Raw genomic sequence first — 14,261 nt, 5'->3', positions numbered from 1 at the left:
AGATTTGATCGTGCTAAACTGTTCCCAAATGAATCTGGGCTTATGTTCGTGTAGTGTGTACTAATTTGGAAAAAAAGACTAACAAAAGATGACTTCTGAAAGATGACTTGCCCCAAAAAATGCACACTTGCATTTATGAAGTGCCTTTCACGACCTCAAGACACCCAGAGTGCTTCAAAACTGATGAAGTACTTTGAAGTGTAGGCATGGCAATCAATTTGCTCAAATCAAGGTCCCACAAACAGCAGTGAGATAACTGACTAAACATTCTGTTTTAGTGGTGTAGCTTGAGGGACAAATGTCAGCTCGAACACTGGGAGAACTCTCCTGTTCCTCTTCAAGTAGTACTATGGGATCTCCGACATCCATAAGGTTTTGGTTTAACATCTCATCAAAAGGACAGTAGCTCGAACAATACATCACTCCCTCAATATTGCACTGAAGTGTCAGATTTGATTATCTACTCAATTATCTGGAATGGAGCTTGAACCCATGACTTGCTGACATGAAGCAATGTAGCATTTCTGCATAGAAATCCAACAAGATTAACTTCTGTGGTTTATTCTAAGAACACTGTAAATTAAGAGTCTATATCATTTCTAAAATGTTACTTTATGGAACGATAGCATGGTGGCATAGTGGTTAGCACTGTTGCCCCTCAGCGCCAGGGACCCGGGTTCGAATCCGGCCTCGGGTGACTGTCTGTGTGGAGTTTGCACATTCTCCCCGTGTTTGCGTGGTTTTCTCCGGGTGCTCTGGTTTCCTCCCACAGCCCAAAGATGTGCGGGTTAGGTTGATTGGCTATGATAAATTGACCCTTAGCGTTCGGGGGATTAAATACGTGGGGTTACGGGGATAGGGTGGGATATGTGTTGGTGTAGGGGTTACGGGAATCGGGTGGGATATGTGTCAGTGCAGACTCGATGGGCCGAAATGGCCTCTATCTGCACTGTGGGGTTTCTGTGATTCTGTGATACAGAAATCGCTTTTGCAAGTCTTGTGTGAAAATGTGTGTTTTGAGATCTGAAAATATCCTGCAGTGTTCAAAAGTGCTCAACATCCTCTTAAACTATTCGTAAAATGGTACAGCCACCAAGGAGTATTTAATTTTTCTGGTAGCTATCGACAAAGATAGCTGTTGCTCTGCGATTGCTCCACCCCTCAACTGAAACTCCGTGTACAGAAATAATAGGGGCTAGGAAAAAGTGCTGAGTTTTTAATATTCTATCCAGGGTCCCATTTAAGATGCCGGTATGTGTGTGCCGTGAGCGTGTGGTTTGGTGGGAAGTGGTGTTGTCCTTGGTGACCCTTGAAATACATGAATAACTGGCCAATTTCAAGACTATAAGGAGCCAACATAACATTTACTCAAGAGGTGGCCTCCACTGCATCAAAGTGAGCATAGAATCATAGAATGGTTACAGCACAGAAGGAGGCCCGTACTGGCTCTCTGCAACAGCACTTCAGCTAGTCCCCGCACTTTCCCCGTAGCCCTGCAATTTTTTTTCCTTCAGGTACTTATCCAATTCCATTTTGAAAGCCACAATTGAATCTGCCTGCACCACCCTCTCGAGCAGTGCATTCCCAATCCTAACCACTCGCTGCGTAAAAAAGTTTTCCCTCATATCGCCTTTGGTTCTTCTGCCGATCACCTTAAATCTGTGTCCTCTGATTCTTGACCCTTCCGCCAATGGGAACAGTTTCTCTCTATCTACTGTCTAGACCCCTCGTGATTTTGAACACCTCTATCAAATTTCCTCTCAACCTTCTCTGCTCTAAGGAGAACAACCCTAGCTTCTCCAGTCTATCCACATAATTGAAGTCCTTCATCCCTGGAACCATTCTTGTAAATCTTTTCTGCACCCTCTCTAAGATCTTTACATCCTTCCTATAGTGTGGTGCCCAGAATTAGACACAATACTCCAGTTGAGGTCGAACCAGTGTTTTATAAAGAATCATAACTTCCTTTCTTTTGCACTCTATGCCTCTCTTTATGAAGCCCAAGATTCCGTATGCTTTTTTAACCACTTTTTCAACCTGCCCTGCCATCTTCAACGATTTGTGCACATATACCCCCAGGTCACTCTGTTCATACACCCCCTTTAGAATTGTACCCTCTCCTCATTCATCCGACCTCTTGTCACTTACAAAATAACATGATGTCTGTTCTTGTAGACCTCAATCGTGGCACCTTAACAGAAAGTGAGCGACATCATTTCATTCAAGTTTTAGATATATAGAGGAGCAAAATCGCCTGGTACAAAAGGGTCAGAAGGGATGCTGAAACCAAAAGTAAGACCAGCAGAGTTGTCCTTGTACACCCTGGCCAATATTTTTATCTCAACCGATAGCAAAATACTGCAGATGCTGGAAATCCGAAATAACAACAGAAAATGCTGGAAAAACTCAGCAGGCCAGGCAACATCCGTGAAGAGAAAATAGTCGACGTTTCGGGTCTAACCCTTTTTCAAAACTGGAAAGGAAATGAAATAGATCGAAGGCAGGGCTGCGATAGAACAAAAGAAGAGAAGAGACATTAAGAGGTATTCAAAACGAGACGAGATGGTGATAGGACTAGTGGAGACAAAAGACGGCTCTAGATTAGGTGTGAAATGTTCTGGCAGAATGGGAGACAGCTGCCATGTGGGAGAGAAGAAAAAAAAGGGGGGGGGCGGAGGGCCAAAACAGAGATGTGGATAAAATATAAGCAAAAATGTAATGGGGGCCGAGGTTATGATCTGAAATTGTTGAACTCGATATTGAGACCGGAAGGCTGTAAAGTGCCTAATTGGAAGATGAGGTGCCGTTCCTCAAGTTTACGTTGAGCTTCCGTGGAACAATGCAAGAGCCCGAGTACATTGAGGTCTGAGTGGGAATGGGGCGGTGAATTAAAGTGACAGGCGACCGGAAGCTCGGGGTCCCCCTTACGGACTGAACGGAGGTATTCCGCAAAGCGGTCACCCAAGCTGTGTTTGGTCTCCCCATTGTAGAGGAGACCACATCGTGAGCAGCGAATACGGTATACTAGATTGCAAGAAGTACAAGTAAATTGCTTTTTCACCTGGAAGGGGTGTTTGGGGCCCTGGACAGTGGGAAGGGGGCGGTATAAGGGCATGTGTTGCATCTCCTGCGCTTGCACGGGAAGGTGCCGGGGGAAGGGGTGCTGGGCGTGATAGAGGAGTGGACTAGGGTGTCTCGGCGGGAGCAGTCCCTACGGAATGCTGAAAGGGGAGGGGAGGGGAAGATGCGTTTGGTGGTGGGATCACTTGAGGTGGCGGAAATGGCCGAGGTTGATCCGTTGAATGTGGAGGCTGGTGGGGTGAAAGGTGAGGACAAGGGGAACCCTATCGTGGTTCCGGGAGGGAGGGGCAGGGGTGAGGGCAGAAATGCGGGAGATAGAACGGACACGGTCGAGGGCCGTGTCAACCACAGTAGAGTGGAATCCTCGGTTGCGGAAAAAGGAAGACATGTCGGAAGCACTGGTGTGGAAGGTGGCATCATCGGAGCAGATGCGGCGGAGACGGAGAAACTGGGAGAATGAAATAGAGTTCTTAACAGGAGGCGGGGTGGGAGGAAGTGTAGTCCAGGTAGCTGTGAGAGTCAGTGGGCTTGTAGTGAATGTTGGTCAATAACCTATCCCCAGAGTTGGAGACGGAGAAGTCGAGGAAGGGAAGGGAAGAGTTGGAGATGGATCATGTGAAGGTGAGGGAAGGGTGGAAATTGGAGGCAAAGTGAATGAAATTGTCTAGTTCAGGGCGAGAGCAGGAAACGGCACTGATACAGTCATCAATGTACCGGAAGAAGAGGTGAGGGAGGGGACCCGAGTAGGACTGGAACAAAGAGTGTTCAACATAACCCACAAAAAGGCAGGCATAGCTAGGACCCATGCGGGTACCCATAGCAACACCTTTGATTTGGAGGAAATGAGTGGAGTCAAAGGCCTCCACATTCAACGGATCATCCTCCGCCATTTCCGCCACCTCCAAAGTGATCCCACCACCAAACGCATCTTCCCCTCCCCTCTCCTTTCAGCATTCCGTAGAGACCGCTCGCGCCGAGACACCCTAATCCACTCCTCTATCACACCCAGCACCCCTTCCCCTTCGCCCGGCACCTTCCCGTGCAAGCGCAGGAGATGCAACACCTGCCCTTATACCTCCCTCTTCCCCACTGTCCAGGGCCCCAAACACCCCTTCCAGGTGAAACAGTGATTTACTTGTACTTCTTGCAATCTAGTATACTGTATTCGCTGCTCACGATGTGGTCTCCTCTACATTGGGGAGACCAATCGCAGATTGGGTGACCGCTTTGCGGAACACCTCTGTTCAGTCCGTAAGGGGGGACCCCGAGCTTCCGGTCGCCTGTCAATTTAACTCACCGCCCCACTCAGACCTCACTGTACTCGGGCTCTTGCATTGTTCCACGGAAGCGCAACGTAAACTCGAGGAACAGCACCCCATCTTCCGACTAGGCACTTTACAGCCTTCCGGACTCAACATCGAGTTCAACAATTTCTGATCATAACTTCGGCCCCCATTACATTTTTGCCTATATTTTATCCACATCTCTGTTTTGGCCCTTTTCTCCCCTACCGCCCCCCCCCCCTTTTTTTTTCTTCTCTCCCACATGGCAGCTGCCTCCCATTCTGCCAGAACATTTCACACCTAATCTAGAGCTGTCTTTTGTCTCCACTAGTCCTATCACCATCTCGTCTCGTTTTGAATACCTCTTAATGTCTCTTCACTTCTTTTGTTCTCTCCCAGCCCTGCCTTTTGATCTATTTCATTTCCTTTCCAGTTTTGAAAAAGGGTTAACCCGAAACGTCGACTCTATTTTCTCTCCACGGATGTTGCCTGGCCTGCTGAGTTTTTCCAGCATTTTCTGTTGTGTTTATATCTCAACCAACTGGTCATTTATCTCATTGCTGTTTATAGGACCATGCTGTGCACAAATTGGATGCTGTCTTTGTCTACATTATCAATAGTAACCACACTTTAAAACTACTTCATTGGCTGTGAAGCGCTCTGGGATTTCCACTCCTTGGAAGGACTGGAATGCAAGTGCCAATTTTCCTACTGGGGAAAAACACTAATTCCATTTGCAATAAAGCAGTTTTGTTTCATTCTTGCGTAAAGATCCAGAAAAACCTGCGTCTTAAAAGTCTTATCAGTCTAGGTGCAGCATCACAGCAACAGAAGTAGGTGATTCAGCCCTTTGGGCCTGTTCTGCCATTCAGTTAGATCACAGCTGATCTATATCTTAACTCCATAAAGCAGATAGCGTTTGTTGCATTTCACTTGATACCTTGACCATACAAAAATCTATCGATCGCAGTCTTGAAAATATTAAAGACCAGCATCCAAAGCCTTTTGGTGGAGCAAGTTCCAGATTTCAACTAACCTTAGTGGGGGGAAAAGTGCTTCTTGATTTCACTCCTAAATGGCCTAACTCTAATTTTAAGATTGTGCCCTCTTGTTCTGGATTCCTCTGCTATCAAATGCTGTTATCATTTTAAAGACCTTGATTAAATCACCCCTCAACCTGATGAACTCAAGGCAATACAAGCCAAGTTTATTCAAATTGTCCTCATAATTTAACCCTTTAAGCCCTGGAATCATTCTGGTGAATCTGCACTATATCCTTTCCCAGGCCAATATATCTTTCCTGAGCTTGGTGTCCAAAACTGAACGCAGTTCTCCAGATGGGGTCTGACCAAGGCTTTGTACAACTGAAATATCACTTCCTCACTTTTGTGTTCCAGCTCCTTTGAGATGATGACCAACTTTACATTAGCCCTTTGGATTGCTTTTTTGTACCTGTGCACTAGCTTTTAACGATTATTGTACACCTAAATCGCCTTTCTCCTCCACAGCTCCTAGTCTCAATTAAGAAAATATTCCAATTAATCTTTCTCGGATTCAAAGTGGATGACCTCGCACATTGAACTCCGTCAGCCATAGTTTTGCCCACTCACTTGCCCACTGTCCATTTGCAACTTCCTGCTCCCATCCGCACAGTATACTGTGCCTCTTAAATTGGTGTCATCTGCAAACTTGGATATACAACTCTTTATTCTTTCATCCAAGTCATTAATATATATGGTGAAAAGCTGAAGCCCAAGTTTGATCATAGTGAATTCACCAACATCTTATTGTTCCTTGCTGTCTCCATATGTAAGCAAACTTCTAACTCTGTGTCTCCGGCCATGAAAGCCTTATAGAACTTCTCCCATCTTTACCTGTCCTTTAACTGCTCAAGAACTATATGTTTCACTGCTACTAATGATTAGGGCAGACGTGTAATACTATTATATCTACTTTTGCATTAATATGTGGTATAATTGCACATAAAGATTTATACCACCTTGTAATTGATAAGCGATAATAGTTTTCTTTTGAGACATTTACCAGCCCCCCCCCCCCCCCCACACCTCCATCCTTAACCAGGGCTGCTGTTTACGAAGTAGCTGTATTGTGGGTGGTCCTGGTTGCTGGTTCAAGTGAACATCTTATCTAATGATCCTAGTGACAATTTTATATATTGAAATACCTAGTTGAAGACAAAGCCCATAGTGCCTAAGGTTGGAAAGAGTAGGACAGGAGGCCTGATAAATAGTGTAGGAGTGGTTAGGTGCAATGTTCCCTGTAAGCTGCGCTTTGTTCTGCGTGGCCAGTTTCTTTTAATACGTGGCCCCTTTAAATTTCTGCACTTGCACAGTATTTACAATGTAAAAGCCAGTGAGCGGCCTGCACGGAACCTTTCATATTTCTGCGCGACCACGTGCACGCGCACCTTCGAGGAAAGATTGGTTAGGTGATGCCTAGTCTTGTGGTTGTGAAGTGCTTTGGGGCATCCTGAGGCCATGAAAGGCGCTATGTAAATGTAAGTTATTTTATTACAGGTAGACTATCCTTTTTCCGAACTTCCAAAAACCGAAAATCTCTAAAAACCGAAAGTTTTTTCGTTCAGCGTAAGTCGTGCGCACGACATGACCAGAGTGGCGCACGACTTATGCTGAGCAGGGCAGAGGGTCACAGAGTTCCCTCCTGGGTAGGAGATTGCAGGCCGAGCCGGGCAGTGTGAAGGAGGTACCGGGAGAGTGAACCCAACAGTACAGCGGCCCGTCCAATATTCTTTTCTCCCCGACCCGAACCGCGGCCCGTCCGATATTCTTTTCTCCCCCCCCCCCCCCCCCCACCCGACCCGACCCCCCCCCCCGACCCGAACCACGGCCCGTCCGATATTCTTTTCTCCTCCCCTTCCCCCCCCCCCCCCCCCGACCCAAACCACGGCCCATCCGATATTCTTTTCTCTCCCCCACCCGACCCCCGACCTGATTTGCGGGCCAGCTTAGTAGGAGTCAGCCGATATCCGGCTTTCCAGAGAAGCAGGAAGGGGAATGAGACACGGAACAGTCGCAAGAGGTAGCCTGAACTTTTAAAATTTATATTAAATACAAATTTCCCAGTCTTATAATAATACCTTCTGAAATCCGAAAACCGAATCTCAGCTGGTCCCAAGGCTTTCGGATAAGGGATAGTGTACCTGTACTTTTAAAAGCTTTTGTCGTAGGGAGTATGGAGGCAAGACTTCACAAGGCAAGATATAAAGAGTTTCCACTTTTTTTGTTTGAGATTTTTTCATTTCTTTTCAAAGCATAAATTTGTAGGGATACAGAATAATGAACTTTGTGGTACATTACTGCTGTATTTTGATAATAAAGGTTTAGCTATAAACATATGATATACCCATAGCTCTTGCTGTTGAAAGAACATCTGATGCACACTGTGCATGTAATATAATTAATTCTAATATAATTGCCAGTCAGTTAGCAGGGTCTGGCATTTTTGATTTGACATTGATTTCAGTCATCTGAGTTTTTTAATATAAATATGGTAGTCTAGTAGGTCTACAGTAATGCAACACTCAAATCTATTGTAAATTGATTATATTTCCCCACTGGAAACATTGTGTGACACAGGGCATAATCTTTAATGGAATTTGTGTGAAATTAAATTATACCAGCATCAATACACACAACATAACGCAGAATGAGTAAATCAGCTTAATTTATTTGCTGTTAGAGTAGCATCGGCATTGGAAGAATACAAATGCAGCCTTATCCCAGAAACTGAAGAGGCTGTCAGATGAGTAAAAAGTTAAACCTTTTATTAGGCAACACTGTAATTTGATGGGCAGAAAGTTCATGGTTCAGTGATTTAGCACACCCAGGCAACAAGAGACTGGTTAAAATGGAATGAGGTAAGGTCAGCTTAAAGTTAACAGAAAAGTGGTTGATAGAGATGGTGGGATCAGGGGTGTATGTCATTTCACATCCTGGCCTGAAGGCCTTCACTGGGTAGGAGGTTAATAATGGAAAATGATCTGCTTCACTGGAGGAGATAAATTCTGTCAGAAGCAGCTGGATCTTATTGGAGTTTTAGCTTATATACATGACAGTGCGGAGTTGGTGCTTGTAAAAAGACGCAGCATGACTCCCAACGATCTAATGTGACAAAGGAGTTATGGAGGTTGTGTCATTTATGCTATTTTTGCCTGTTGTGTACTGTATGTCAAGAAGAGAGCGAAAAGGATTTTTAAGTTTCTGTTAAATCGGGATGTTTATGTATACAATTTATGTAGAATTTCCACTGACTTTTTTTTGCATATAATGCTACTTTAAAAAAATAAAAATCCCTTTCTATACTTTCCTACTAATTGTAATTCTCCTTCAACGAGGAGGATGGTTTTGGGCTGTAAATTTTGCTATGCCTGTTGGCGAGGTGTCATTTGCAGAGTCTCACTGCTGTTTTTATTTTCCATTCCCTCCCCAAGCTGTAAGAAGTTGCTCTGTACATTAGCTCAACTGAGGACCAGTAGAACTTGCTCATAGTTTGTAGACAAGTTTAAATGTCAGTTAACACTGAGGTTTAAGTTTCTACACCCTGAATGGGAGTTAATTGCTCTACTGCCCCAATATAGCTACCAATCCCCTGTTTAATCTTTATATGTTATAGGACTCTTGCAATTATATTTACCCTAATTGTTTTTAAACCATGGTCGCTGTCCAAACCTGGCCACCAATCACATTTTAAAACCTAATTTGAGAAGGTGTCCCTTACTCCATTATCAATAGAAAGTTTTTGTCCATTTAAGATAAAATGAGAGAAAGAAAAGCAGTGAAATGGGAGCAATCCAGAAAAAAAGTCAGATGCTTATTTCATACGTATTGTACCTGCAAGTTCAAGAGTTGGCAGTATGACACTCCAGCTTGCTTACAATATGAAAGTTTTGGCAGTTCAGTTATGCTGTTAACGAGCTTTTGAACGTGGGTAGATGGAAAATAGCTCACAATATTCACCTTGAAGGAGATGCATTTTGCTTTTAAAAATTGACATGCCTTGAGCTGGCTGTGCATACTTGTACTGTGGTTAATATAGAATTGGGGATTAACTAGGTCTTTGTTTTTGAGGTGATCTAATATATGAGAGAGAAAAAAAATCATGTGTTGTGTAGTCTTGTGTATTCAGTTATTAATGTGTCCAAATACAGTATGCACATTTCACAACATTTTATCAAAATAAGGTCATGATAATCTAGCGTAGTTACTCATCTTGGGCTCTGTGTTGTAATCGATCTAATCCATCTCTTGCCTTTAGTGTGGGGACATTTCGACCTTTGACACACAGTCCTAAATTTGGGTAGAGGTTAACAATGCGTTCTTGTCACTAGGATTTCAATGAAGCATAACAATGAGTGTGTGTGTACTGTATCCATTTGAACTGCAAAAAATGCCCATTGGTACTAATTTTGTCATAACAGACCTGGATTATATTTTCCAGGAGCATGTTCAGCTGTATAACAATATAAGGTGAAGTGCTGATGTTACAGGTCTGTTAGTATTGGTGGTGTTTATGGTGGGAGTAATGTGACATAAATTAAGAGTTACGAGCTTTTTTCGCCCCCCCCCCCCCATACCTTATTGGTACCAATATGCTAAATAACACTTGCATCAACACTGCAATGGGATTTTATTGTCTGAAAAATGATGGGAAATGTGACTGTACATTTTTTTCTCCTCTTAAGGGAACTAGTTCACACAGTCATTCGACAGGAAATAGTGCCAGTACTACCCCATCTAGCAAAACCACGTCATCTGCTCCAAAAGTTCGCAAGTCTGTCCACAGTCGCATACATGAAGCTGTAAAAGCCATTGCTCTATGTCACAATGTTACACCTGTCTACGAATCACGTGCAGGGGTGAATGGCGAAACAGAATATGCTGAGGCTGACCAGGATTTCAGCGATGAAAACCGCACGTACCAAGCCTCCAGTCCCGATGAGGTCAGTTTCTACATTACTGAGATCATTTATATTTATGAAGTTGGGAAAATTGTGTGATATTGCAAATGTCTGCAATTTAAAATATTTGAATGGATCTGCATTGTTCACTACTGCAGGCCATGTCTTTTTTGTTAATTTAATTCAGTTTGGTTACTATCTTATGATCGGATTACATACTGCAGGCATTTGCATTGTGTTTTCTCGGTGGGTTCAAAGGAGAAACAAAAAAAGGCCTTTTCATAATTTTAAGGACCCATATTGATGCAGTGTAAACTGAAATTACATGCTTTGAAGTCCAAGGGGAAAAAATGTAAGTGGATCATTGTTTAACTTATTGAATATTTTTGTACTTAGAATGATAGATGATGCCAGTGTTTTGCAATCACTGAAGCACCATTCTAAAAGCATATTTTATTGAAAAAACTGCTTTCACTATTGTGCCCTGGAGCTTTATTTAGCAAAATTGTTCAATTGATGTTTCCCTTTTAAATCATTCAGTGTTGGCCGAATGAGGGTTTTCTAAGTAAGCAATATTATCTCTTAACAGAGAAACCATTGGCACCCATTTTATTTCAGTGTTGACTGAAGAACAACTAACAATCTGCAGGAGCCTGAGGTGCAACTAAATCCTTTCAGTATTGTAAACCTAGCCGTAGGTTTATGCACAATACGTTTTGGCTGGCATAAATTTACATTTTGATTTGTCTGTTACTTTTTAAGTCAGGCAAAGCTTTGTTGCAGTGTAAGTTTGAATTATATGTTACATGCGTTTTGGTATTTTTGTGAAAGACAGACTGACTTGCATTTATAAAGCACCTTCCACGACCACGGGACATCCCAAAGCCAATGAAGTACTTTTTGAAGTGTAATCACTGTTGTAATGTAGGAAATGCGGCAGCCAATTTGCGCACAGCAAGGTCCCACAAACCGATTTTTTTTTTTTTTTTTTTTTTTTTTTTTCTTTTCGTAATGTTGGTTGAGGGATAAATATTGGCCAGGACACCGGGGAGAACTCCCCTTCTCTTCTTTGAAATAGTGCCATGGGATCTTTCATGTCCACCTGAGCGGGCAGACGGGGCCTCGGTTTAACGTCTCGGCTGAAAGATAGCACTCCCTAGCAATAATTTGAAATGATGCCCCTTGAAGGAAAAAGATAGCTTGTCCTAAATAAATTGTACGTGTGCCATTTGCTCCTTGAATCACAAACTGTAAAACCTACATCACGATTGGCTTTTTCTTAACTCTCCTGCTTTCATTCTTTTTTTCCTAGTGTTTCCTTCACGTGGTTTTTTATTTGTACTTATTTATTTTCTCTTCCATTTTCCTGGTCATTTAAATTAGGTTTTCCTTTTCTCTTCGCTTTTATTTCATCATTTGTTTTCCCAGCTGTAAAACATTTAAATTTCAATATTCTTTTATGCTTTAGTTTGTATCCTCCATTTATTTTTTTAAAACCATATTCTTCCCTCTTACTCTGTCCCAAGATCACACTGAACGACAAGATGAGATTTCTGTCAGTAAGCAGTTTCTTAATGAGACTTGTCCAGCAGTGATAACTACTTACTGAAAATTTCAATTGAGCGAATTTCTTGCCACTGCAGGGAGCAAGAACAGCCAAGTCGGAAACGGGGTTAAGTTTGAGGCCTATTGCAGACAGGAGACATATATAGAAAAGATCAAACTTAATGTAGCGGGAGTAAAGGTGCAAGCCAGATTAACATTATTACAAGCAATATATGTGATGGCCCCCATGCGTATAATACTGTTATGATTTATGAGCTTAGGATAGCAGGATGCTAGGATTTGTGTGCAGTTCTAGATTTCAGCTTTGACATCAATTTTAACTTGTTCCAGAATACTTACGATCTTTTTGTTTTGAAACCTCAGTTATCATGTGAAAACGCACGAGTACGAAAATGTCATTTTAACACTAACAACCTAACTGCATTGTTATGAGAATAAGCATGAAAACCGTGATCTGGTAAACAAGTAGAAATATCTGCGATCTATCAACCTAGAACACTCATTTTTATTTCAACCTGTGCATAAGGATAAAATTACAAAGATTTTATTCTTGTACAGTTTTTTCTCATTTGCATTTTATGTTCTAACATTAACAGTCATAAAGACCAGAGCTACAAATGTTTGCCTATCAATATAAACCTTCTATTTGTCTTGATTTTTGCTTGCATAATCTAAACTGAGTGTATATGAATACTACATTTTATAATTTGAAGCTTATGTGCTTATTGTTTCAACAAAAATAATGTTTTCAGCACGGGCTATAGAAATTAGTTTAATGCACTAATTATCTAATTTATGAATTTAGAGTCCCACCTCTGGCCTAGCTTATGTTTGTCTTATTCCTAATGTAAAATCTCGCTATGCTTTGTGTTTCTGATAAGTGATCAATATTTCATTTTGTTGTGTGAATGCAGGAGCTGTCGTGGTACGGTGTTTCGAATTGAGCATGCAATGTCTCCAAATAAGCTACCATAGGCATTGACAAAACAATCTTATAGTCAAGCTTGATGGTCTTAAGTATATACCCATTGAGCAGAATCCATCATTTTCTTCAGATACAGAAAGGTACACTGACCTAATGTAAAGGACAAGCATAAAAGGAGATAAACTAAGTGGATAGGCTGATGAAGTGCAAAGGTCACAAGCCCAGTAATACAAGGGCATGCTTTGAACAGTGCCTCTGAAGACCTTTGAACCTTTTTGGTCAGAGGGGAATGATTGGTCATGGTCTTTAATGATGGTTATTCGCATAAACTAGCTATTTTATGAGAATTGATATAAGGTTTTCCATGTTGCCAATAACTTAGATGTGTTGTTAGATTTAAGAAAAAGCATGTGATTTTTTTAAATGTAAATAGTGTGTACATAATGGTCAAGATATTTGTGATGAGCTAGCAATTTTAGCAATGGCTATTGTTTGCATGGTTCTATGAATAAGAACATGGATTCTGTTTTTTTTAAATATAATGGTACAGTTTACACACATCAAAATAAAGTTGCTCTTCACTATGGGGCGTGCTTTATTTAATACATATGGTGATAACAGAAACAAGAATAGTCACTTGTTTTTTGTTAATATATTTGTAACTCAGAAATCATTGCCAATTGCATAACTGCATCTAATATCCCAGGAAAATAAATGTTGAACTGACTTTCTATAACGCTGTAGCCTTTTTTGAAAAAAGCTAATTCTAATAAACATGTTTGTATCCCCATATGTTTTGTAATGTTGTCAAAAGTGCAATATTTTTGACTCAAGAATAATGGCTTAAAAATAATTTTCTGTACAAATTTTACAGCTGAAAAATGTACTTATCCATCAGTGATTGATTTTAGCTACTCGAACAATACACAGGGTTCACATTAAAACTAATATACTGCTGCCCCTTTGCAGTAAAAGCAGTATTTAACTGTAAATCATCAAAGTATTCAGGCTCCTTGTAACTAGAGGTGGTAATGCAACTGTTTTATTAATTTTTGTTTATTTTTTGTCACAAAATATCTTGGAATTGATATTTGATCTGGTACATGTAATAAAATAAAGTTGAGAAAATTAATCTCAGTAATAATTACTGGTGTAAAATTTAAATCGAGCACAGCTGTTTTCTCATGACATCTTTGCATAAAATGAATGAATTATTGAAAAACATTTTTTGCCCCTGTGCCCACACAAGGTTAGTTGGCACAAAATTGAAAAGGGACACAGGCACTACACAATGGTTTGAATTGTCAATAGCCCCAATATTAGTTGCAAATAAAGATTTAAATGTTGCATATGTTTTACAACTGTGTACCAAAGTAGATGCATAACCGCCTTAATATTTGCCTCTTAATATATACTTCACTTGGACTTTAATTTGTTATCCTAGGGCCATGAGTTACTGATGCTGACA

General features: G+C 41.4%; 1 protein-coding gene across 2 annotated transcripts in view; it reads left to right on the top strand.

Annotated features, from left to right (window-relative positions):
• Positions 1 to 14,261, top strand: part of atp9b (ATPase phospholipid transporting 9B) — a 361,204-nt gene that overhangs the window by 279,166 nt on the left and 67,777 nt on the right. For both annotated transcript variants that reach the window (XM_085993631.1, XM_085993632.1), the window contains exon 15: positions 10,087 to 10,344. In XM_085993631.1, coding sequence (XP_085849757.1) covers positions 10,087 to 10,344 — 258 coding nt within the window. The remainder of the gene's footprint in view (positions 1 to 10,086; positions 10,345 to 14,261) is intronic.

This window comes from Somniosus microcephalus, chromosome 7 (assembly GCF_052327205.1).
Source record: "Somniosus microcephalus isolate GS21.2 chromosome 7, FLI_Smic_1.0, whole genome shotgun sequence".
Lineage (NCBI taxonomy): Eukaryota > Metazoa > Chordata > Chondrichthyes > Squaliformes > Somniosidae > Somniosus > Somniosus microcephalus.
This window is presented reverse-complemented; position numbering and strand designations above follow the sequence as displayed.